Source organism: the organism of the source record quoted next, unplaced genomic scaffold (genome assembly GCF_019419815.1).
Source record: "Pyrus x bretschneideri cultivar Hongxiangsu unplaced genomic scaffold, Pyrus_bretschneideri_v1 Contig16, whole genome shotgun sequence".
Taxonomy (NCBI): domain Eukaryota; kingdom Viridiplantae; phylum Streptophyta; class Magnoliopsida; order Rosales; family Rosaceae; genus Pyrus; species Pyrus x bretschneideri.
In genome coordinates, this window is record NW_025999457.1 from 82,421 (window position 1) to 106,660 (window position 24,240).

Consider the following 24,240-nt stretch of genomic DNA (forward strand, 5'->3'; position numbering starts at 1 on the left):
AGAATTTTTTTTTTTTTTTTTAAGTTATTAGCTTTTTATCACACATATGACATATCTTACTATTTTTATAATGACTCACGTGATGTACTATTCCGTGTACCAATCAATTATACGTACAAAATAAATAGATTTAAATCTACATAATAAATAAATATATACACCATTGAACTTGATGGGATACGAATTCTCTGAAACTAATTTCAACGATCCCAACCGTCAAACTTGTTTGTATATGCTTCGAGATCACATCAGCAAAAAATCGCAAAAAACAAACATTCAGAGATCAAGTAACGGGACAAAGCTTTTCGACGATTATAAATGAAAAATCACGATTTAACGATTATTTTAACTTCGATTTTGATGATTTTTTATAGCTACACTCATTGACCCTATATGAATACAATGAATGAATTTGATCTTCAATTTAAAATATTTACACAAGTGGATACCACAAAATCTTATGTTATGCTTGATGAAAGTATAAATAAACTCTCTAAGTGTTAGTCAATCTATTGTTTTTATGGGATACGAATTCTCCGAAACTAATTTCAACGTTCCCAACCGTCAAACTTGTTGTATATGCTTTGAGATTACATCAGCAAAAAATCACAAAAAACAAACATTCAGAGATCAAGTAACTAGACAAAGTTTTTCAACGGTTATAAACGAAAAATCACGATTTAATGGTTATTTTAACTCCGATTTAGATGATTTTTTACAGCTACACTCCTTGACCCTATATGAATACAATGAATGAATTCAATCTTCAATTTAAAATATTTACACAAGTGAATATCATAAAATCTTATGTTATACTTAATAAAAGTATAAATAAACTCTAAGAGTTAGTCAATCTATCGTTTTGATGGGATACGAATTATCCGAAACTAATTTCAACGATCCCAACCATCAAACTTGTTTGTATATGCTTCGAGATCACATCAGCAAAACATCACAAAAAACAAACATTCAGAGATCAAGTAACGGGACAAAGCTTTTCAACGGTTATAAACGAAAAATCATGATTTAACGGTTATTTTAACTTCGATTTTGATGAATTTTTACAACTACACTCCTTGACCCTATATGAATACAATGAATGAATTCGATCTTCAATTTAAAATATTTACACAAGTGAATATCATAAAATCTTATGTTATACTTAATGAAAGTATAAATAAACTCTTAAGTGTTAGTTAATCTATCGTTTTGATGGATACAAATTCTCCGAAACTAATTTCAACGATCCTAACCGTTAAACTTGTTTGTATATGCTTCAAGATCACATCAGCAAAAAATCGCAAAAAACAAACATTCAAAGATCAAGTAACAGGACAAAACTTTTCCACGGTTATAAACGAAAAATCATGATTTAACGGTTACTTTAACTCCGATTTTGATGATTTTTTACAGCTACACTCCTTGACCTTATATGAATATCATGAATGAACTTGATCTTCAATTTAAAATATTTACACTAGTGGATAACACAAAATCTTATGTTATACTTAATGAAAGTATAAATAAACTCGAAGTGTTAGTGAATCTATTGTTTTGATAGGATACGCATTCTATGAAACTAGTTTCAATGATCCAACCGCCAAACATGTTTTTATATACTTCAAGATCGCATACTGTCAAAATTTCAAAAAACAAACATTCAGAGATCAAGTAACGGGCCAAAACTTTTCGACGGTTATCAACGAAAAATCACGATTTAACGGTTATTTCAACTCCAATTTTGATGATTTTTTTACAACTACACTCCTTGACCCTATATGAATACAATTAATGAATTCGATCTTCAATTTAAAATATTTACAGAAGTGGATACCACAAAATCTTATGTTATATTTAATAAAAGTATAATAAACTCTAAGTGTTAGTGAATCTATTGTTTTGATAGGATACGCATTCTACGAAACTAGTTTCAATGATCCAACCGTCAAACATGTTTGTATATGCTTCGAGATCGCATACGCCAAAAATTTCAAAAAAAAAACATTCAGAGATCAAGTAATGGGACAAAACTTTTCGACCGTTATCAACGAAAAATCACGATTTAACGGTTATTTTAACTCCGATTTTGATGATTTTTTACAGCTACACTCCTTAACCTTATATGAATATCATGAATGAACTCGATCTTCAATTTAAAATATTTACACTAGTGGATACCACAAAATCTTATGTTATACTTAATGAAAGTATGAATAAACTTTTAAGTGTTAATGAATTTATCCATTTTGATGAGATACATTCTACGAAACTAATTTCAACGATCAACCGTCAAACATGTTTTTATATACTTCGAGATCACATACACCAAAAATTGCAAAAAACAAACATTCAGAGATCAAGTAACGGGACAAAAGTTTTCGACGGTTATCATTGAAAAATCACGATTTAACGGTTATTTTAACTCCAATTTTGATGATTTTTTACAGCCACACTCCTTGACCCTATGTGAATATAATGAATGAACTCGATCATCAATTTAAAATATTTACACTAGTGGATACTACAAAATCTTCTATTATACTTCATGAAAGTATGAATAAACTCTTAAGTGTTAGTTAATCTATCATTTTGATGGGATACGCATTCTACGAAATTAATTTCAACGATCCAACCGTCAAAGTTGTTTGGATATGCTTCAAGATCGTATACGCTAAAAATCGCAAAAATGAAACATTCAAATATCAAGTAAATGGACAAAACCTTTCGACGGTTATCAATGAAAAATCACGATTTAACGATTATTTTAACTTCGATTTTGATGATTTTTTTACAGCTACACTCCTTGACCCTATACGAATACAATGACTGAACTCGATCTTCAATTTAAAATATTTACACAAGTGGATACCACAAAATCTTATGTTATACTTAATGAAATTATGAATAAACTCTTAAGTGTTAGTGAATCTATTGTTTTGATGGGATACGCCTTCTATGAAACTAGTTTCAATGATCCAACCGTCAAACATGTTTGTATATACTTTAAGATCGTATACGCCAAAAATTTCAAAAAACAAACATTCAGAGATCAAGTAATGAGACAAAACTTTTCGACGGTTATCAACCAAAAATCACGATTTAACAGTTATTTTAACTCCAATTTTGATGATTTTTTACAGCTACAGTTCTTGACCCTATATGAATACAATGAATGAATTCGATCTTCAATTTAAAATATTTACCCTAATAGATACCACAAAATCTTATGTTATACTTAATGAAAGTATAAATAAACTCTAAGTGTTAGTGAATCTATCGTTTTGATGGGATACGCATTCTATGAAAATAATTTCAATGATCCAACCATCAAATTTCTTTGTATATACTTCAAGATCGCATACGCCAAAAATTGCAAAAAACAAACATTCAGAGATGAATTCGATCTTCAATTTAAAATATTTACACTAATGGATACCACAAAATCTTATGTCATGATGATCGATGAAAATTGAGGATTTTGTAAAAGGAATAACATGCAAGCTTTGAGTTCCATTGGCAAGGTTTAAACTTTTGAGAAAAGCTTCACAATCTTGAAAACAAAAACTCTTTCATTTTGCACATTTAATATTTTGTAATAGATTAGTAGTGTATGGATGTTTGTTTATTAGACTCTTATTTTCAAGTGTAGATGTAGTACTTAAACAACAAATGTGTTTTAATGTTTTGAAGTAATATTTATGTGGCAATGTGTGGTATGTGCAAATTTAAGAAAACAAAACATTTTTCTTAACGGGTCATAACGGGTCGGGTCACTTTACCTGTTTGGTAAAGTGATCCGACCTATTAAGGACCCGTTAAGATAACGGGTGTAACACGACACGACCCGTTAAGATAACAGGTGTTACACGAAAATGGCACAAACACGACAGACACAATCCATTTGCCAGGCCTAATGCTGGGGTTATCTTGAACAAGGTGGGATGGGGTAGGGGCTGCCATAGGCTCATGGCATTTGCGGCTGTGAGTTGAAATTTTAAATTTGATAGACGAATTAGATTTCTTTGGAACAGTATATTTGAATCAGCTGAAAATTTGAGGAATAATGGGTGTTTATAAAGTAGATGTGGAGATGAATCAAATGGTAGGGATTGGATGTGGTACTTGTTTGGGATATTTTTTTTATTATGAATGTGGTATACTCTCTATGTTTTTCCACATGCAGACATCCAAGTAATTTTTCGTCATAACCTTCTCTGGCATAGAGAAATTATTCAAGTACTTTTCACGGCAATCCTTATATCTTTCAACTACTAGTTCTAATATAACCATTATAAATCTTATAGTTAATGCGAACCCCCACAAATGTCTTCGACTCTTTCATCTTCTTACACTTACTCCGTTGAGTTTTACCACCAATACTACTCGCTAGACCTCCATAATTGAAGGTGCACCTCATTCCCCTAACTAGCCGTGTGGCCCAAGCATCGTCATCTTCTAGTTGTGGACTCCACCATAGCTATTGCTTTGCTGCTGCTATTTTTCATAAGGTACTTGGGAACCTTGTGCAAATTGATGAAAGGGTAAGGTTTGGGTAGTGAAAAAAGAGGTATTAAAGCAATTCGTAGTGCCAGTTTGATGGAAGTTCATTGAAAAAGGTCGATCGCCCTAAATCCTAAACCCTAAAACCAAATTAAGCCTAATTAAATCTTTGTGCGATGGAACTTTTTCAAGTTCGATGGGCAAGATTTCGTTACCTTTCGTGCCATTTTTTCCCCTTAATGTCAAATGTTTCCTGATGAACCATGACTTGCCTAATCAAAATCATTTGTCACACAAAGCTTCTGCAAAAACAAAATGTTGACCACATTTGTCCGACGAAATCCCTTCGGGCAAATGGTAATTTGTGGTAATGTTCTTACATTTGTGCCTTACATATGTTTTGAACATCTAAGCCTCCACTACAATGATGTGTTTTGTTGCCAATGTAATTTAAACGTGTCTTAAACGTCATTCAATATATGTGATTTAAATGTGTCTTAATGCCTTATTTTTAGTATGTATTTGTGTATATTTTTTTTTACTAGGATGAACCTAGGTGCTTAGTAAGCATATTTTACCAAGTTGGAGACGTATTATATATGCTATGCATATTCACACCTCATGATTACTATTATGACTTAGCTTTTGAGTTGGAAGGATTAAGGTGGAGTTGTCATTACGTTTTAATATAATCCATAAGTGTAGTTGTGATCATATATTTACCAGTAGGAGCTGTCAAAATAAGGAGAAAGGTTAACCAATGTGAAGCTAAGTACTTATATATGCCGTCCATTTCATCCAAGGAGGAAGAAGTGTCTGCCGATTATTTCTCCTATAAATATATAGGAGCAGCACCTCATTAGTTTCAAATGTGGCAAATGTAAAGTTGAGAACTAAGGTAGTCGAGTAGATGGTGATGGCATGCAATGCATGGAATTGTCCACGTAGAGAGTGAAAAAAAAAATAGATGTGAAGAAGGAGAGAACAGAAAGGAAGTGATTTCATGTGGATATTTTTAGTAGGCTTGTAAATGTGTCAATTCATGCATGGTCCATCTCTTTCCCGTGCACTACACATCCTCAAAGTGCAAAGCGGATTCTCCGTTATGTCAAAGGGACCCTTGAACATGAACTTCGTTTCCATAAAACATCCCAATTGATTCTCTATGGCTTCTCAAATTCTTACTGGGTTGGTTCTCCAGATGATCAACGATCCACTACAGGTGCATGTATTGTTCTTGGTCCAAACATTCTGATCACTTGGGCATCAAAGAAGCAATAGATGGTGTCTCGCTCTAGCACGGAAGCCGAGTATTGTGGCTGTTGGAAAAATTAGGTCTAATTGCTATATTAAATTACATAGAAAATTAAGAAATAAGTCATGCAATTATAAGTCAAAGTAATGCATGCACATGAGTAACCAATTTTAAATGAACATGATATAATGAATTAGAAAAACCTAGAAAATACGGTTGAGGCAAGTGTTGGACACTTTGTCCTTAAGACAAGTTTACGCCCCACTACGGTGCTCATGGTTCATCATCGCATGTCTCCCAAGATACAACGACCACGTCCTTGTAATAGTAGCACTCCAAATCACAAGGCTCCATGAACCACGATTGTGTTGAAAACTCTCACATATGGACTCAACGAGACTCTCTAATATATAGTGCACTCTATGTATGATTATGTAAACAATGAAAAGTTCTTTTAGTAATTATAGGGGCTTCCTTATCTATATATATATATATATATATATAAAGGGAGAGCCCCAGTTTGGTGAAGCTTTCCAAAATGCCAAGAATGCCCTCATTTCATACATAAAGCACACGGATAACTGCTCACAAAAATAGGGTCAAATTCGTAAATATAAAATAAATAAAAGAGGAAAAAAAAAAAGTAAAAAAATTGAACGTGTGATTCAAACCTCCACGTTTCCTTCGCACGCATAGCATTGCTTTTTCCCCTATAACTTCCCACTCCCACATCAGTATTTCCTCTATGTCTGTGCCTTTGCAAACAAAGTGGAACGGTTGTAGAGAGGAAATAAACCGCCAGCAAAAAGTGGGTACAAAATTTCAACAACGTGGCCTCATAAACTCGACTAAAAGCTTTCAAGAAAAGAGCAAATGAATTTTCAATACAAAAAGGGAGCAGTGGTTTTGGGTTTTTTCTTTTAAATTTTAGGTTTTGCTTTGTGTTACAGAGTACTGCTTTCTTTTGTTTGTTTTGCTTGCTTCTGTTTTCTCTACTAATAAATTTATTTGTATTTTTAGGATGCCAAGTTTGGTAGAAAGAAAGCGCCAGAGCCGCAGCAAAACATGCAGTCCATTGATGGTGCTGTGACTAATGGGAGTAGTTCATGTGAAGAGAATAGGTAATGGATTTGATCTTATCATTTGCTATATTGAATTTGTAGAGTTGGGCTCAATTGTTCTTCATTTTTGTCTGTTTTTCAAGCAAAAATTTACATTGAACAGTATTAGAGTTCAAAAACATATGTTATACAAGCACTAACTTCCCCGTTCGTATAATCCCATTTTTTCCGTTCCTACTTATTTTCCCATATCCAAATTCAAATGTTAATTTTCCCCTCAGTTATACAACTGCTATCAACAATCGTTGCTTGGTTTTACAGACTCTCACACTCCAATGTAGGATAAAACGGGTATTAAGCAACGCCCGAGTCATCATTCTTCTTAATTTCAATTTTTCAGCTTTTTTGCTTTGCCATTCTTCTCCCACTCCCTCTCCCCAGGCGTAAAAAGGAAATTAATCTAGGTGTAAGCTTCTTTTTTTCACTTTTTTTCCTGCATGGTTGTACTCATTTTACACATTTTCATGTAAGCATAATATGTAATTGTATGAATATCCAGGTTTAGCTTCATATGGGTTCTTTTAACTTCTTCCTTTGAAATCTTCATTGTGTGTTTTTTAAAATTTCGGTCAGATTATGAGTTTCACTTTTGATTATCTTAATGTGCTATACGTGTGCTATGGTAATTTTAAAAATTATTTGTTTTCATTCTTAGGATATTTACAAGAATACCCACAAAAAATGAAGAAGGAACCTGTTGATAAGATCTCAAACAGACGTGTCTCTATTTTTACACCTGGTTGGGAGATATCTGTCGGAGTAAAAACTACTGATCTAAGCCAACTGATTCTCAAAGAGTGGAAAAAGAAGAAGCATGAGCAGTATGTATCCTAAATTATATACAAATTTGTTACAAGAAATCTAACATTATATATACCTTCAATGTATAAGTGGCGCATGAAAAAGGCTGTGGAAGAATTAAAACCTTCAACAACTCCTCAGATCATACGTATTTGGAATAAAGTCCAACAAATAAGGTACAACACCATTTATTACCTATTTATTTTTAATGGCATTCTCTATATCATTCTACAAATTAATTATCTCAAATTATAAAATAAAATAAAACAATTTATAGGTGCAGAAAAAAGATTAACAGTGGCCAAACAACTTTTCTAAATACGGTAAGTCTTCTCTTATTTTCATACAAACGTATACTATAAATTCAAATTGCATTCAATTTTCAAATATAAATAAAATTGCATTTTTTGTCAGTTTTACAAGCATCACACCCGTCTCAAAGTACAAAAGTTGAAGTACAAGATTAAGGTAATATTTCTTATTATTTAATTTTTTAAATATGGTTACAATTTGTTACCTCAAACTTGACAAATATATTTATCTTTCAGTATTCTACAAGTAACTGGAGTAAAAGTATTGCCATGAGAAAATTGTCAAACTTAAAGGTATTTAGGTTAAGTTGCTTACAATCTTTATAGTTGGGATTGTGCATTATAGTTAGACTTCTTATTTTATCATCATTGCTTGCAGATTAACCATGAAAATCTAAAGCATCAAGTGCAAGCAAATGGGTGGCAAGTATGGCTTTGATTTCACACGTAGGCGCTATGTTTACATATGTACATGTTGTCCATATTTTGCTTTGCTTCATATATTAGGAGTTCATCCCTAGCTAGCCTATAACTTTGATTGAAAACTTATGAATCTGAAACATTTTGATTTAAGGACATTAAATGTTGTCAATATGTATTTAGAAATCAAATTACATGTCATATTTTCATATTTTTTTATTTATAAATAGTATATGTTTTCCCATTTTATCTTCATTGTTGTTTTAAAGAAAAAATAGTAAAAAATGTATGACAGATTACTCACATATGTGCAAATTGGATGGAATATATGCTCCTAAATTATTCAACAAATGTAGCAATATGACAATATGGCATGCGATAACACCATTATCACTTTGGAATGATGGGATGATTGTACGGTAACACCATTATCTCACCAACCTTTCTTCAACTCAAGCAATTGGAACTACGTAGCCTGGCCCATGCTTTAATGTTGAACATCTCAGTCCCAACCCAAAATGGCACACCCATAATTATGTACTCACTCCTCTAACTGTATCAACTATCCCATTCATAAATTTCATTTTTGGGTACAATGGGCAGGTGCAAAAAGACTAAGTTAGATGATTGAACATAATAAAAAATTGAAAATAATAAGAAATTGTTGTGATGGACACAAACACAATTTATAAAATAATCACTTAAGAAATATAAGAATATCTAAAACAACACATCTTTGGGGCGCGTAGCGCCCGTGATGCAAAAATGCCTCTCGCACACACGTTAGTGCGTGCAGAGAGGCTAGTTTATAGAATGTGAGATACCTCTTTGGAAAACATGTGACTATTCATGAAGAGTCAAAAGTTGCAACACTTCATTTAAGTAGACATATCTTTCTACCAAAAGGCTCCACTTCTAATTTCCATTCAATTAATAAATTTAATATAATAATAATATTATTAAATTTTCCAACAATTGTAAGATCTCACATCGCACAGGGGTGATGATCCTGTAAGCCTTATATGTATATTCCCATCTCTACCTAGCACAAGCCTTTTGGGAGCTCACTGGTTTCGGGTTCCGTAGGAACTCTGAAGTTAAGCGAGTTCGCACAAGAGCAATTCCAGGATGAGTGACCCATTGTGAAGTTCTCGTGTGAGTTCCCAGAAACAAAACCATGAGGGCGTGGTCGGGGCCCAAAGCAAACAATATCGTGCTACAGCGAAGTCGAGTTGGGGATGTGGTGGGGGCTCGGGCCGGGATGTGACAATTTGGTATCAGAGCCAATCCCTGGCCGAAAGTGTGCCAACGAGGACGTCGGACCCCTAAGGGGGGTGGATTGTAAGATCCCACATCGCCCAGGGGTGAGGATCCTGTAAGCCATATATGTTTATTCCCGTCTCTACTTAGCACGAGGCCTTTTGAGAGCTCACTAGCTTCGGGTTCCCTAGGAACTCCGAAGTTAAGCAAGTTCGCGCGACAACAATTCCAGGATGGATGACCCATTGGGAAGTTCTCGTGTGAGTTCCCAGAAACAAAACTGTGAGGGCGTGGTCGGGGATCCAAAACGAACAATATCGTGCTATGGTGGAATTGAGCCCTGGGATATGACTACAATGCCTTAGCTACTACAACTGCTGAAATATGATGGTTTTGCTATTTTTTTGGGAACTTGGTATACCTCTCTGTGTCCATCCATGTCTTCATGCGGAAAACATATGTGCACTTCCCAAAGCTGCTAATCCCAATTTTCATGCCCAGACGCCATGTTGAAATTAATTATCACTTTTTCCGCGAGTTACTCAACCAAAATGTTCTTCACACTCGTTATTTTCCCTTTGTTCATCAACTAGCTGATGTGTTTACCAAAGGTCTCTCACATGAACTTTCAGTCTCTTGTTCTCAATCGCAAGCTCCACCACATTTCGTCTCGCTTGAGGGGGTGACAAGACTCGCACGCCATCAGCTCCTGCACTTATGCCTTCATCGAGATAAGTCAAACCCTAATCACAATCATCCTTAATTGTAGGGGTTCTCCTTTATATTTGTAATCAGAATCATAGCATGATTGTATTCAATTTACTTACTGTAAATATGACTGGTTAGTGAACACTTGTACCTATAAAGATATCAATGTAATATTGAACAGGGTTTCAAGGTCATGACAACCAAAGCACATTCTCCTCTCAACTTCAACCAAGTCGATATTCTTATACAAATAGGTCCATATTTTTTACACTACGTAGGTTCCAATACTATCACAAGATGGAGGGGTTGAGAAAGGTATGAGTATTGGACGACTGAGATAAGCTCAGAACATGTAGGGGTGGAGATATATAGTGTGATAGAGGTGAGCAATTGAGAAGCAAGACCTTTTAATCGGGGCAAAAGAAGGAGGAAGGCAGGTCGTATTATCTGGCAAGTGGGGCAACTGTCACCCGATTGGTTTGACCAAAGAAAGTGACAATCCGATCCATTCCTAGGCATCCTTGCTATTACTTTTCCTCCTCCATATGCCACAGCCAGCCTTGTACCCATATCCAACTCACAGTCACACCCTCTCTCTCATTCTCTTCAGTACATGATGTATGCAGTTTTTTTTTTTTCTTGTTTTATTCACATTAATTAATTGTTTTTTTTTTTTTGTTTTCTTCACATTAATTAATTAAAAATTTTTTTTTTATCGACTTCACATTAATTGTTTGTTTTTTTTTCTCTGAGGTGTGAGGACTCATTGACTTGAGTCCCTCGCACAGAGAGAGAGACAGCTGGCGGGTAATTGTGTTATTAATTTATTACCAACACATAAGCGTGCATACACATGCTGACATTATGCATGTTTGTCGCAATGTCTCATGCTATGCAGTCATGCTCATGCTCGAATGCATGCACGGCTTTACTTTATCTTTTATCCCACACAGACACAAACACAAACACACCCTCGAGTTCCAGCAGGCTTCCAGCTCAGTAAACGCTTGCGTGGGGCTCCACTTCTTTAGTTCAAAATTCAGTTCAGTTCGTACGTATTCGTATTGATAGATTTTTTTTTTTTTTTTTTTATGTATCCAGAACACAAGTTAGGCGGATGGAAATAGGGGTTAAAGTGGCCTTAGTGTCACTTGAGTTCAAAAAATATACATATGAAGGTTTTTTGAGGACTTTCTGTATATTTAATACATGTTTATTTTGTGTTTACTAAATGTTTAATGTAATCCACATGAGGCATATTTTGACAGATTGTGTTGTAGACACTAAAAAATCATTTCTATAGCACTTATCATAATACTTGGGCATAGCCGAAATCTGTAGATATATGCACAATAAACCCATCAAATGAACAAACTAGTTTTTTTTTTAACACACTTTGCGTTCTATTATTATCTAAAATTTGTATTAATACGAACCCTCAAAATTTGGATTCTGGATCCACAACTACAAGATACTACAATATTTGTCATCATAATATACGTGACATATCATGCCTAAATTTTTTTTGTCGTTTCTGTGGTGGCCTGCAGGCCCTGCACACACTTGATGCCGCCTCCTAGGTCTTATATATCCATATATGTTGCCGTAGCTATAGGCGTAGGTGAGGACCTTGTTGGGAAATGAGGATTTTCTTTGGAATTTTTTTTTTTTGTGAGGGTTTAGAAGATTGTTTATAGTATATCGTACAATTAATTTTCGTCAGGTACTATTTATATTTAATTTTAATAAAAAAATTATAATAATTTTTAATCACATAATATACGATGAACGAATATATAATTAAAGAATTCCCAATCCTCATAAAGAATTCAAAGATGATCCTCATTCCTAGTTGGGCGGCTTCATTTCTCACTTCTCAGTTTATATTCTACTTCGTATATATTTACGTAAACGCAAAGTAGGTACAAAACTTTGGGAACCCTTCATTTCCATCCAGCTTAAGCTGAAGCTGATGACATGAATGCCCATTTTTTCTTTCAATTCCTTTGGAATGAATTTAGGCTACTCCTACCCCTATCCGCCCTATGATGCGAGAATTATACGCGCACAAATTAAACCCTCTTTTTGACAATTGTAGTAATGATGTAAGTAGGGATCGTTCTGGACCGGGGATTAGGAGGGATTGTTAATCACTTGGAAACTAACTCAAAAACGTAAAAACAATAAAAAACACTAAACTAGACTCAAAGAATGTGAAACTAAACGTTAAAACACTAAGACGAACCAAAAGACTCAAAATTACTTTAAAAACACAAACTAAATTGATTTCTAACTAAATTGAACAATAAAGTAAAGGGGGATTGAGTTTTGGACGAAAGTAAACTAAAATGGATACTTGGAAACAAAATACATTGTAAAGATGAATGTGACGGAAATGAATGGATGGTATGGCTAGCTAAGGGGTTCATCTCCATACATGTTATACTTGCATATAAAACGAATCTAATTGCTTTTCAATAAATCATGAATTCTCAACGCCCCGGGTTAATTAGGTCCGCTTAAATTAACCGTCAAGTTTTCCTTAAGTTAATGAATTGGATGACATCATACGACAACCCAAAGCATTCTTCAAAAGTTCCTTACATGACATCATAATAAAGATACAATCAAAGATCATTACGTTCAATGAAAACTATAAGTGTTGACGAGGCATTCGTTACTATGATTGCATGAAACTTATGCCAAGAATATGTTTAACGCGATTGTTTATAAGCAACCTCCACTACTTGTGAATATAAGTTCATAACTATTACGTGAAACTCACTTATATTCTAGCGTCAAATTCATGCATGAAAATTAGCGTCGACTCTCAATAAACATACATAAATAGGTTATCAATCAAATAGTTAAACAAATTGAATTCACAACTTATGAAACGTAATTAGAAGTACTCAAATCATATTGCAAGCATAAACATATATTTCGAATCACCCCCTAGCTAAGGGGGGTTTAGTTCCTCATACGTACAAAACAAAGAGAATTGAAATTAAACATTGAAATCAAAGAAACGCCTAAACATTCCAACAACTCAAACTTGAATTGTATGAACGTTTAGGCCCTCTTATCTTCCTCTTTATTGTAGCATAAGGTCTAGGGGATGTTGTTGGTGTGTTGAATGGATTGGGGGATTATGGAAATGGATGAGGAGTGGTGGAAATGGAAGAATGGTTTTTTGGATTCTAAGGGGGACTCACGGCACAAGGGAGAAATGGATGTGTTTGTGGGTGAATTGTGTATGAAATGAGATGATATGAATGAATGGGAATGCAAGGGTATTTATAGGAGGAGTGGAGGGAACATATGGCTGTTTGTTTAAGCATTTGTGTGGAGGAATGATGGAAAAACAGCTAGGACACATGTGAAAACTGGAATTGCACAAGGGGAGCAAAGGGAACCCACGGCATGGATGGATTTGTGCATGTGTTGGCTGATTTGTTTGTTGGGGAAGCATGTGTTTGCATGTGGATGTTTTTTGTGTGAAGTGTGTGTGAATGCATGTGGATTAAAGAATGAATGGTGGCTGAAATGATGAAGTAGGAATGTGGAGATGCATGTGAAATGTAAAGGGAAAAACTGGAAATGCTCAAGGAGTGCACGACATTGATTGCTTGTTTGATGATGATGCATGTGATGGGTGGGAACAAAAGGGGGAAACATGGCACAAGGGTGCTTGAGTGAATGATTGAATGTGCATGTGGATTAAAGAATGAGTGGTGGTGTAATGATGAAGTGAATGCATGTGGAATTGCAAGGAGGAAAGCTGAAATTGTGATGGAGAGTGCACGGCAAAGGTGTTTTGAAAAGGGAAAGATGGTGTGTTGATGAAAGAATAATGTCAAGGTAAATGCATGTGGCTTAGGTGGTGAAAGCATGTGGATTAGGTGGTGTAATGATGAAGTGGGAAGTGGAAGAATGTGGTTGGAAATGTTTAAGGGAAAAAGGATGGGAGTGCATGTGGAAGATTGTTGTTGTGATAAGTGATAAGTGATAGGTGTATGGTTATGATAAGTAGATGAATGAATGATATGTTAAGTGATAAATGAATGATATGTGGTGAGTGATAAGTGAATGGAAGTGATAAGTGATAATAAGGCTAGTTTAAAGGGCTAGGGTTTAAGTACATAGAATGGGCCTAAAATAGGTTGGTTTGCATGGCATAATATGTTTGATTGGGCTAGAGGTTTTCGATGGCTCAAAGGATTTGTTTGATTGGGCTAGGCCCTTTGTTTGATGTCCCCAAAGAGCATACAAGGCTTCAATTTCGTCCATCCTCTTTGCTCCATGATTAAGCTATCCAATCCATGCCCTAATTTGCTCCAAAAGGCTCCAAAGCATCCCATAGTAAACCTGAAACACACAAAGAAGCATAAAGACTAAAAAAAAAAAACGTAATGCACGAGACAAGCCTTGTCAGAATATGCCTCCTACCCAAGATAACTTAAGCACAATGAAAAAAAAAGTAATGCTACACTTGTCATATTTTTATACTATATTTGTATAATGGTAGGGCTACCAACACATGTAGATTTCTTCTCTATTATAGAGATGATACAAATGTGATATGAAAAAAACATGGTAAGAATAACATTTTTTTTCACAAAAGAGAAGAAGGAAAAGTATTTTTATTCTGAGAATAATTAGGCTGCCTCTAAATTATAATTTGTTAAATTTTCAAGTTGACAACAAATTTCACGCAATTTGTTTAGTATAAACATACACGTACCGTTTATTTGTACTACAATTTTATACCATCTTAGGTGACGTCTTAGGTGGACATCCACATCATTTAATAATTTCATATTTATTTGAAAACTGTTATTAGCACTCTAAAAGTCTTTTTCTACATTTCTCACAAGAGTATTTTTTTTGTCTAATTATAGAAAGTTTAGAGTGCAAAATGAGATTTTTAGAATGTAAATAACAATTCTCATTTATTTAATTAAAAATAGTTATAAAAAAAAAAAACCAAAAAGAAAAGAAAGAAAGAAAACCCTAAAATCTAGGATCGTGCAATCTAGTTTCACATTTACTAGTCCTTTCCTTCCTTTTTCCTCCTCCTTCCCCCACTATTTCACAGTACAGATAGAATTGTAATTCTAGGGTTAAAGTATATTAGGCTATCTCTAACCGAAGGGTTTAGAGGGCCAAATGGCCGAAAATAGTCCAAAAATCGTCTCCAACCGAAGGCTAGGCCAGAAGGTTTGTGGGCCCCACAGGATCTGAAAGGGCCAAAGGGCTTGCCCATTCTAGCCAGCCCCGGGCCGGCCAAAATTTTTGCTTAAAACTGTCGAATTTCTTGTCGGATATAACCTGACAGGAATAAGAGCAGTAGTGTTGGTTATAACCGACACGAATAGTAGGCCAAAAATTTGAATCCAACGGCTAGTTACTGTTGGATTCATTTTTTTTTTTTTGGACCAAATTTTTTTTTAATGAATTTTAAAAATTCCCTTTTTTTTTCCCTATAAATACCTAAGCCATTCCTACACTATTTCTCACATAATTTTCACCATTTTTAAATTTAAATTGTTGTAGTTTTTAAATTTAAGTTGTTGTAGTTTTTAAATTTAAATAATAAATTATGTTTGGCCTTATGGCTCTTTGGGCCTCAGTTAGAGATGGAGGCAAATATGGCCATGTACTGTTTATTAAAATATTAATATCTTGGAGGGCTAGAGGGCTAAAACGAGCCATTTGGCCAACCCTTAGTTAGAGATGGCCTTACTTTATTATTCTCTTTATATATACTGATACAAGTTCCTATGAAATAGGAAATAAGAATCTCAAATATATGAGGACATCGATTACATGATTTCATACCCAAAATATATCTATATTGCTTAAACCCAAGGTTGACTCACGTCAACACTCTCCCTCAAGTTGGTGCGTAGATATCTCCTATACCCAACTTGTCGAGTGAGTCTTGAAATACTCTCCCTGATATTGCATGAGTAAGTACATTGGCTAACTGTTCTTTAGATCTCACGTACGAAATTAACCTGACATCTAACTTTTCCTTGATAAGATGTCTATCCACCTCAACATGTTTTGTATGATCATGTTGAACTAGATTATTGGTTATCTCTCTCGCAACTTGGTTATCACAATACAATAACATAGCTCCTTATGGCTTGAGTCCTATCTCTGTAAGAAGAATTCTCAGCCACAATAGCTCACAAATTCCATGTGCCACACCCTAGTATTCTATCTTAGCTGTGGACCTAGCTACCACGTTTTCTTTCTTACTTTTCAAGTTTCAAGGTTTCCTGCTACAAATGTGAAGTAGCCTGATGTAGAGCAGTTTATCAGTAATATTTCTAGTCCAATCAGCATTTGTATGCCTCTTTATTTCCATATGCCCATGTTTCTTGAAAATCAACCATTCTTTAGGTGCACCCTTCAACTAAATCAATATCCGCATCACTGCCACCATATGATCCACACTTGGAGAGTGCATAAATTGACTTACCACACTAACAGAATACGCAATATCTAGCCTTGTAAGAGACAAATAAATCAACCTTCCTACCAGCCTCTAGCACCTTTCCTTATTTGCAGGAATTTGATTCGTGTAAATTGCTAGACGATGATTCTACACAATAGGAGTTTATGATGGTTTACATGTTAACATCCTTGTTTCAGATAAAAGATCCAACACATACTTTCGGTGAGACAAGTAAATACCATTACGAGAACGAGCAACTTCAATTCCCAAGAAGTATTTCAAGCCTCCTAGGTCTTTCATTTCAAACTCGAAAGAGAGATACTCCTGTAATCTTTTCATCTCCTATGTGTCGTCACCTGTGACCACCATATCATCCATATATATAATAAACAAGGTGACATTACCTCCCTTTTGTTTGATAAACAGTGTGTGATCTAGATTCCCTTGTCGGTAGCCATATTTCTTCATTGCATCAGTGAATCTTCCAAACCTAGCCCTCAATGACTGTTTGAGTCCATAAAGAGCTTTTCACAGTCTACATTCTTTGCCTACCCCATTTTGCACTTTGTACCTAGGTGAAAAATCCATGTACACTTCTCACTACTAAGCATAACTGCTTGGGCGACGAAGCGACAGCTGTCATGCAAAGGTGAATATGGTCACCGGAAACATTGGGCGGCGAAGAGCACACGCAAATTCTGCTGCGTAAAGCTTGTGATATTAGACATTGCGTGACGAAGGAAAGTTTTTTGTCGCGCGAAATGAATGTTGCGAAACGGAGTTGGTGGTCGTTGCCCGTAATAAAGAGCGACAAATGAGTGTTCGTTGCATGATACTCTGAGTGACAAAACTGGAGTTCGACGCACTAACCCTTGCGCAACAGACATAGAGGTCATTGCAGAAAGATTTTAAAATTAATTTTTTTAAAAATATTTTTTATTTATTTTTTCTTTTAAATGTTGATAATATTGTTTTATGTATAAATTAATTTAATGAAATTAACAACAGAAAATGTAAAGAAGAATATTAAATTAAAAAATTATTGAAAGTGTACTTACAACGGAAAGAAATATTTTAAAATTTGAAAATGATTAAAAAGAAAATTACAATTTGTAGTCGTCCACATCAGAATCACTTGCTGGTGGTGTTGCTACTACGTTGGGGGGTTGGGAAGTCATAGTTGCTGCGGCAGGGGGCTGGGAGGTCATTGTTGGAGGTGGTTCAACGTCGGGGAACCGAGTGCCAAAGATTTGAAGGGCGAGGCGAATTTGGTTCATCAAACTGCTTTGGGCCGCAAACTGAGATTGTTGGACGACAATCTACTCCTTTAGGTCCGCTACTTTAGATGTCAGCGATTCAACATCTTCTATTCTCTGCCTGGAGGAGGAGGCAGACGACACCTGAAGGCGGGCTTTCCTAAGCCCTTAGTGAACATTCCCCTGCCTATGACGTAGGGTCTGATTGAGTGTGTCCGTCATGATCTGAAAACCTGCATTCTCAGGGGGAAACATCTCATCTATCGATGTCTCTGGGGAAGCTGGGAAGCCACCTCCTCCAAAACGGTTTGGCCCTTTTCCACCATGGTGGACTAGAAAAATGAAAACAAACAAATTAATTTTAATATACATGTAATACTAATTAAATATTAAAAAATTAAAATAACTTACATTAAGCTGCTTCGTCAGCTCATCCCCTAGTCGAACGTATACCTCCTTGAACATGTCAATCTCAGGGAACTTTGACCCCCTAAATAAATAAATAAAATATTAACACATAAATTACCAATTGTGTAATAAAGAGTAAAAAGAATCAAAACTTAAAATAAATATATAGTTACCTTACATCGCTCCTCCAACCTATAAGAGAAACGTCGTGAGCTGGAGCAGTGAATAAGTTTCTTCTTTGACCAATTGATCGAGTTTGCCTTCACTTTTTTCTGTTGAATTAAACAAACGTATTAGTTTAGATATTTATAACAAATTAATGAAAAAGTTTGATTAAATATTATTTAAATACATATTATACTTACGAGGTATTTCTCGTTGTGAAAATGGCCGCAGAGCCATTCCCATTCATTCTGACGGTCCACCAACTCTATAGGGCACCAAACTGCTAGAGCGACCTTCGGACCATCATATTTCTCATAATGCTAGAGCGACCTTCGGACCTCAGGAGGGGGCAATTCTTGATAACTGAGCCAATGTTGCTGGCCAATGCACTGTACTGCTCCTTTGTTGTAGCCGCACGATGTTGAGGATCGCACATAATGGTGATCTTCTCGGTTGTGGTGCAAGTGGTATGTGACATCTTTAAAAGTCTGCATGGGCCCCTGGTTTTTATTGAACTACAAAACAATAAAAACAACACATCCACCCAACAATTCAAACACTTTATACCAATTGGGGACTTTAAAACAATTATAATCTAAATTCCAAATTGTTAAATTGAAAATACTATGAGAAAGATGCATTACCTGTCTGGGACCTCTCTCCATGGATAGAGGAACCCTCACCAGATTGCTCAGCCTCCTCAGAACTCCGGGGTCGTCGATGAGTCTGCCAGGCGCTTAGTAGAGGATGCGTCACTGAGGAAGTCGATGACGCAGGAGCCAGAGACACCGTTGGACCGAAAGGTGTGACCGGAGACACACTCATTGTGCCCAAATTAGGTAGGGAGGTGGCATTAGCACTACTTGCTGGAGAAGATGTCTAAATGACCCTACTAGCTGCCTGCCGGTTTGAAATTAAGTTCGACATCTACAAAAACAATAAATAAAAAAGTTACATTCCATTACTTTTAGTCAATTTATTAGAGTATATTACATGGCACATAATATACATAATGCACCAACACCAACGTGTTTTTGTTTATGTTTTGCATATAAAAGCTATCAAATGTTTATAAAAAAAACATAAGCAATGAGTCCTAAGTAGCTAATCCGCCAATAGATCAGTAATAGACAAAGAATAGTCAAATATATAACACGTTCTTTGATATACATACATACATACATACATACATACATACATACATACATACATAGAGAGAGAAAAATATCCAAAACCAAACGAAAACACCAAATCTAGTGAACTTATTTGAATATACAGATAGGGCAAAGCATTCGAGACAATAGCATATATGGTTGGTGTAGGGAAACAAATAGCAAAATAGCAAAAATATAGGTATTAGCTATAGGTAGCATGGTTTCGTCGCATAAACTAGAGTGTTGGGGGCATGGTTTATAGCCATATATTGGTTTGGAATGGGAATGAGAAATAACATATAATAGTAATAACAAGATCCACATTGCAGGATTACATACAGAAGAAAACCTGTCATATTATTGTAGAGGTTGAAAATTGTGGTATAAAATCAAATGAAGCAAACTAAGATATAAAACATAGGAAATTTCAATCCAAATCCAAATCCAAGGGTTTAGGAGTAGAGGGTGAAAATTGTGGTATAAAATCAAATGAAGCAAACTAAGATATAAAACGTAGGAAATTTCAATCCAAATCCAAATCCAATTATTGAATACCAAACACAACATTACGAAACTCAAAATTACAAATTCACAATACGATAAACAGGTAAATATTTCCCTTCACCACATCCTGATTATCAAGAAAACACATCCATGCATAGAGTCTACATCATTATATTCCAAAGTTGTTGAATGCTAGTCCACTTTTCAGTATACCAAATATCCAATTCTATAAAGCCCCAAATTACATAAATCAAACATAACAAAATATATATTACTTGAATGACCGAGACAGAGAATAATAAAGTTAAGAATCCAAATCCAAATAGTGAAAAAAGAAATATTCTCAAGAGTATGAGCGGCATCATGATTCCACACACTACAATATACAAAAGAATAAAATATTTTGGTGCCTTAGCGGGCAAGATAAAGGTGAAGCTTAAAGGGACCACTGTAGCATTGGCAAATTGTGAAACATGATGAGCATGTCCAATACAGAAGAAACCAAATTAAACCTATGATTAAAAAATACTGCATAAAATGGGAAGTAAGGAATCATTTAATAACTATACTGTAGTAAAACTTTTTTTTTTTTTTTTTTTTTTTTTGTGTCACTACTCTAACCTAGACGAGAGGGAGGGGGAAGGGCTTGAGCCCGAGACATAATGTTGTGTTTTCTTAATGAGTTTGATCTATGATAGTAGTATTCAAAGCAAAATTTCCAAATTTCTTAATGTATAATCCCCGGTTTTGTTAATGGAATTTGCCTGGACTTCCTCTCCTTCACATTAGGTAATCTCAATTTGAAACCCTTATTTGATTCCCAATTCGATACCCAGTTTTGTTTATAACCAAAAAAATGGAAAATAAAAAATAAAAAAATACGAACCCCAAATTCGCAATTTGAAAACCCTAACCCAAGATTCCCAATTCGAACCCTAAATCCCTAACCTAGGATTCCCAATTCGAATCCTAAATCCCTAGTGTTCTAATTAAAGCAATTCAATAGAAAAAAAAATGAAAAATTGCACTAATAAATAATTGAATTAAAGGAGAGTGAATTAAGGGATACTGGCTGCTTACCTAGTAATGTTGCTGCGTGGTGAGATGGAGTGGCTTCGTAGTGTGGCGGCAGGTATCAGGTGCGGAGGAGAGAGTGACAGAGAGCCAGAGGAACAGAGAGAAAGGGAGAGGGAGAGAGGGAGAAAGGGAGGGAAAGAGAGAGAGAGAGAGAGAGAGAGAAAAAGACTGAGATAATGAGTGATGAAAGCAAAAGATGGAGAGAATTAGGAGTGAGATAGGTGAATGAGAGAATCAAGAGAGAGAGAGGAGAGTGAGATTCGGATAGAATCGAGAGATAGAGAGAAGAGTGAGCTTTACAGAGAGTGATAGAGAGATTGAGTCTAATAGGAGTGTATATATGCGACTTTGTTATCTTATTTTTTTGCATTTACTTCGTTAATTTCTATTTATTTTGGTAATTTATGTTATATTTGTATTATTGTAGGTTCAATTGGTAAAGATGACAATAAATGGCCAAATGGAGCAATTTGGAGCAGTTTTGGACATGGATTGGATACCATGAGTGAAGAGCATATGGGCTGGATGTTTTTGGTGTTTAACATGTGCTAAACATGTGCAAAGATCTGGAGGAATCAAAGTTAAAGCTTGGAAGACAATGAAATACATAATCTTATCCAACCTTATCCAAACTTATCTCATCTTATCCAGTCCTATCTTATCTTATCTAATCTTATCCAACATTATCTCAACTTATTTCCGGCTGCAAAATGAATCCTTATCACATTCTAAATAATTCCCATATGATTCTAGGAGTCCTAAGATAATTCAAACACCCTAGTTCTTTTTTCTCCTTGGATTTAGCTGTGCCCTATATATTGAATTAAAAAGAATAGCAGGAGGCATAACCTTCCATATAATTCAGAGTGCGGAAGTAAAACATATAAAAACAGAGTAGCATATAATGAATGAATGTAATGATGCAAGTATATTTTGAAAATAAGTTTTATTGAAAACTTACTGCAATGCAGATTACAAACAGGTATTGCCTAATGGCAGATGAAATAAGTTAACAAGGTGGAGCTCGCAGGAATCCTGAATAATATGTATTACAAGTGTTTGGAAATATTCTCTGTTCTTTTGAATACGCAGAGAGTGTTTAAAAAACTATATATGTCTTCTGAAGATGAGGTCTTTTTTTATAGAGGGAGGAGACTGATTGAAGGATGCCATTTTGATCCGGGAATCCCGCTGGCTGACTGATGAACCTCTACTGTGGAGTCACGATGTTACTTTTACAAAAGCTGAATGAATAGTGAAGATGCTTTGATTCTTTTACAAAAGTTAAATGAATAGTGACTTTTTTGTTTTTCACTATTTGAGAATAATGCCTTGTCTTTTACGGAAGAGATGATAGCAGCTACTGCTGATGATGTTGTTTGGCTGACACAATCACATGGGCAAATACTGTAGGTTAATAATCAAATGGGTCCTGGGCATCTTGAAGATCTACTTGATCTGCCCATTTGGAGGGAAGTTGAGATGAGGCATCAGATGCGTCAGAGTCCGAATCTGAACCTTTTCTTTTTTGTAGCATTGCTGCTTCAGCCATGAGCAGTTGGGCCATATCCAGAAGCTGGGAAGACTTTGCAGATTTTTCTTTCTTCGAGCTAGAGGACTTAGCAGGTTTTCCTTTGAGGGAAGATGACGGACTAATGTCTGATAGGGATTGAATTGGCTCCTGGGTTTTTTGCAACTCAGGAAATTGTTGGTGAACTGGCAAAGCTTGTGAGGACGAAGTTGAAACTTTGATTGGCAGTGCCTGAGAAGATACCTGGGGAAATTCCATTTTTACAAGATCAATAATTTTTTGGTGGTTGAATTTATCCCACCATTTTACCCATCGGGACCTGTAAATACCACCATTGTCCACTTTAAAGTTCCATTTGAGAATCCATGGAATCTTATACTTGGCCATGAGCAGTGAAAAAATAGTAACTCTGTTGTCGAAACGACTTCTGTCAAAACTGGGCTGGAAATTGTTTGTGAGTACATGACGAAGGTCATTTGGAATGATAGAAGAGCTTGGGCCATGGGAAGCCCACCAATCTGGAAACCATGCAGGAAACCGTAACCTGAAATTTTTATCAAAGGTTATGAACCATGAATGACTAAAGTCTTCTGTCTGGTGGAGAAAAATGTTGGTCCATGCTTGGATATAATCATAGTAATTGTAATGATTGTTTGGGATGAGGACATGCTGAGTATGAAGGGGTTTTGTGTGATAAAGGGGGATTCCCCATTCGAGTTTGGTAAGGAATTTTCCAATATGGAGTGAATGATACAATATTTTGTTTTGATGAGTGGTACTGTAAATTGGCTTAATAGCAATGCTTTCTGTTTCTGAAAGGATAGCCTGGTAATATTTTAGGCTTTTATAGGATTCAGTTGGTAAGAAATGAAAATTTGGTGGAAGGAGTAATTTGGCAATGCGCTCTGGGGGTTGGTTTTTGTCAATGTGAAGAGGGATGCTAAAAAGCTTTTCTGAATTGGGATTTTGGACATAAGGAGATGTTTTACCATAGCTAGGTGTTTTAGGCTGTGAAGGAGCTGGAGAACGAACTGAAGAGTAAGGATCATAAGGGGTGGCTAAGGCCGTTTGGTAGTTTGGTCGGATATTTCCTACTGTTGATCCTAAAGGAGTAAATCTGTTTGTAATGGCGAGTGCCGATGAAGAGTCGGGAATAGACTCTTGTTTTACTGGTGCTGGGGTTTGGGTGAGAGTGGCTGGAAGCCTTCTTTGATTAGGATTGGAACCCATTCTTCCCCTGCAAAAATTCTCTGGTCAGAAAATCTGGTATGCAATTCTGGCTGCCTTTAATGTATTCAATATC

At 35.5% G+C, this 24,240-nt stretch overlaps 1 protein-coding gene across 1 annotated transcript; it reads left to right on the top strand.

The window, feature by feature from the left end:
- Positions 1-7,305: 7,305 nt before the first annotated feature.
- On the top strand, positions 7,306-8,619 carry LOC108865666. The gene is made up of 6 exons (XM_048581173.1): positions 7,306-7,697; positions 7,767-7,853; positions 7,961-8,000; positions 8,092-8,145; positions 8,226-8,282; positions 8,368-8,619. The coding sequence occupies exons 1-6, from the start codon at positions 7,453-7,455 to the stop codon at positions 8,425-8,427; spliced, it is 543 nt and encodes a 180-aa protein (XP_048437130.1). The 5' UTR covers positions 7,306-7,452; the 3' UTR covers positions 8,428-8,619.
- Positions 8,620-24,240: the final 15,621 nt, after the last annotated feature.